The 3,178-nt window shown below is 62.4% G+C and overlaps 1 protein-coding gene across 1 annotated transcript in view; it reads right to left on the bottom strand.

Moving 5' to 3' along the window:
* ZC3H3 (zinc finger CCCH-type containing 3) overlaps positions 1 to 3,178 on the bottom strand; it is an 88,331-nt gene that overhangs the window by 18,949 nt on the left and 66,204 nt on the right. The window contains exon 9 of the mRNA XM_007464572.1: positions 2,968 to 3,099. Coding sequence (XP_007464634.1) covers positions 2,968 to 3,099 — 132 coding nt within the window. The remainder of the gene's footprint in view (positions 1 to 2,967; positions 3,100 to 3,178) is intronic.

The following is a 3,178-nucleotide window of genomic DNA, read 5'->3' as shown; positions in this document are numbered from 1 at the left end:
GCTGGGCCCGTGGGCCGTGGCCGCTGGGCCTGCGCGTCCGGAGCCTGTGCTCCGCAAATGGGAGAGGCCACGACAGTGAGAGGCCCGCATAACGCAAGGAAAAAAAAAAAAAAAAAGAAAGAAAAGTGGCACCACAAATCAGAGAGGAAAGAACGGACAGTTTAGCACGTATCTGCGGGGAAAGGCTCACTACGTGGAAGAAACGAAGCGAGGTCGCACCTCACACCACAGGCTGGGTAACAGGGACACCAGAGCCTCCCTGACACCCCAGGGCCTGCTCAAAGGGCTGTGAAGCGCTGCACTAATGTATGTATGTACATATTTACTTACTTACTTATTTATTTATTTATGGCTGCATTGGGTCTTTGTTGCTCCGAGTGGGCTTTCTCTAGTTGCAGTGAGCGGGGGCTACCCCTCGTTGCAGTGTGCGTGCTTCCCGCTGCGGTGGCCTCCCTTGCTGCGGAGCATGGGCCCTAGGCGCGCGGGCTTCAGCGGTTGCGGCACGGGGGCTCAGTAGTTGTGGCTCGCGGGCTCTAGAGCGCAGGCTCAGTAGTTGTGGCGCACGGGCTTAGTTGCTCTGCGGCAGGTGGGATCTTCCCGGACCAGGGCTCGAACCCGTGTCCCCTGCATTGGCAGGCAGACTCTCAACCACTGTGCCACCAGGGAAGTCCCCTGCACTAACGTCTTAATCTTCACAACCTTCCCATGTGGTAAGCACTACCGTTATCCCAATTTTACAGAAAGGAAACCGAGGCCCAGAGAGTGAACAACTCGTGCAGGGCCACGGCCGCGAGTGGACTGGGGTCTGAGCCCCATCCGGAGCCTCGCCTCCACCCCACCTCACTGCAGCTCGTAAAGCCAAACTGGAGAAGGTGCAGGAGGGGCGCGTGGCCTTGAGTGGGGGCAGATCCTGGAACCAGACCCACATGGAGAAAAATGGAAGGACGCGCCTGTAAAAACAGGAAGGATTTCAGCCTGAGAAAGGGTACCCGGGGCAAGTTATCAGGCGGTGACAAGGAGACGCTGTCTTTGACTCCAAAGACTGATATGCCGGGACAAAGAGCCTCCGAAGGGCAGGAGGAAGCAGGGGACAGGGGCGGAGGGGCCTCTCCAGCAGGCAGAGCGCCCCTGGAAGCCCGGACCCTGACACACGCAGAGGCAGGGCGAGAAGGAGGTCGAGGAGAGTATGTGAGGGAGGCACAAGGGCCGGGACGCAGCCGGGCAGGGGCTGTCGGTACAGAGGTGGCCGCGGATGAGACTGCACGTGAGCTGCAGCAGGAGGCGCTGGAGACGCGCGACACCCCAGGGTGCAGTGAGCACCCTGACCACAAGCTGTGAACGCAAGGAAGAGGAGCCAGGGTGCCGGGAGGGACGGCCGTTCCAGGGCGGGATGCGTGTCCTGCAGCGCCAGAAGGCACCCTGGGGACCACGTGAGCAACTGGACAGCGACAGTGAGGTCCCAGTGGGAGTCGCGGAGTCTGCACTGCTACCCACTCCTGGTGGGGGCAGCCAGGGAAGGGGCACTCTCCCTCTGAGGGCAGTGCTGGTGATGGTGCTCTGAGCGCGGTGGACAGAGCAGCAGGGCTGTTAGCGCCACGCCTCACGGTGGCGACCCCCACGGCACACGCATTAACAGCTGCTCCGCGGACCCGACAGCAAGGGACCAAGGCGACCCCACCGCCAGCGCCAGGAGTGACGGGACTCGGGGCTCGCGCAGAAAGCTCTGTGGCGGTGACCCTGTGACACGTGGCCATTGGAACACCCCAAGTGACAGGCATCCCACAGGAGGATGCTGTGTCCCCAGGTGTCCTGAGAGTCCGGAGGGACAAAGTGAGGAGACACGAGGGGCTGACCTCTGAGCCTCAGGCCCAGGAGCGGCGCCCGGCCCCCGAAAGGGGAAGGGGCAGAGACCTACTCCGGGCCTAAATTATTCACAAGAAAAGGGAATGCGCCTCTTTAACAAGCCAGCGCTTTATGAAGCAAGGTTAACAATTCCACTTGATTCGGTGGAATATTATAAACTCTCTGGGGCCCATCTGAGGACTTCCACTTCAGGAGCAAGGTGACGACTCAGCACTTTTTATATTATTTAGAATAAAATTAACCCTCGCCGGCCCAGGCTGCTGCTTCTGCTCCTGCGGATCCGGCCTGCTCAGCGCTTTTCCCACCTATAATTACAAGCTGCTATCCATCATGGGGCAGCCTCGCAGCCCGAAAGGGACGCAGTAAGCACTTCCACTAATAGAGGCAGACCTTAAAGACCGCTTTGATATTTTCATTTAAATGGAATCTCTAACAATAATCATCCCCAGCCTCCGGGGGTCCTGCCCGCCCCACCTGGGCTGCTCTGGAGCTGCCTGCTGGGCCCCGCCTCCAGGAAGGACCGCCCTCAGGGTCACCGCTGGCTCCGCCTGGGGCCCAGGGTCTGCGGAGCCGGCCCAGCCCTTAGGCTTGGGGCAGGAGGAAGAGGACTGGGGAAGGGCTCCACTGACTGCAGAGAGCGGGGCGCAGGAAGGGAGGGGTGCGGTGCGCAACGCGGGGGCCGGGGCTGGGGAGCTGGCCCCGCACTGACACGCACTCCCCATGCCCAGGGCCCAGGCCTGCTCCTCCACGGCAGACCACAGGTCCCCAAGGCAGGGCGGTCACTCACAAGTGGGAGGGGAAAGGGTGGCAGCGGGCCTTGCTGCAGCTCCTAGGCCGGTGAGGAGGCTCCCTCTCGGGGCACTGGGACCGAGGAGGCCTCTCCGGGGTCCCCCACGGCCCGTGCAGCCTCCCCCGAGCCCTGCAGGCCCACGGGGGCGGGTCCTCCCAGAAGGAGCTGCGGCGCCGAGGGCTGCTCAGCTGCCGGGGGCTTTCCCACAATGGCAGCCCCGGTGCTGCTGAGCTGGGCTGAGCCCTCAGGTGAGCGTGACGGGCGACGGGGCGAGGACACACCCGCGAGCCCCTCCCCCCGCCCACGCCCCTCACCTTCGCACCCAGCGGGCAGTAGCCTTTGAGGAAGTCGGTGCAGACCTCTGCCTTGCGGGACACGTAGACGTGACTGTAGGGACAGTTGCTGTTGCTACAGATCCCTTTCAGAAAGTAGGAGCACACAGGCATCTGGCGGGGTGGAAAGGCAGTGAGGCTGAGGGCAGGCCACTTACCCCGAGCCCCCCTCCTCACCCCATTCATAGGCAGG

Source organism: Lipotes vexillifer, unplaced genomic scaffold (assembly GCF_000442215.2).
Source record: "Lipotes vexillifer unplaced genomic scaffold, Lipotes_vexillifer_v1.1 scaffold394, whole genome shotgun sequence".
In the NCBI taxonomy this organism is placed as follows: Eukaryota; Metazoa; Chordata; class Mammalia; order Artiodactyla; family Lipotidae; genus Lipotes; species Lipotes vexillifer.
This window is presented reverse-complemented; position numbering and strand designations above follow the sequence as displayed.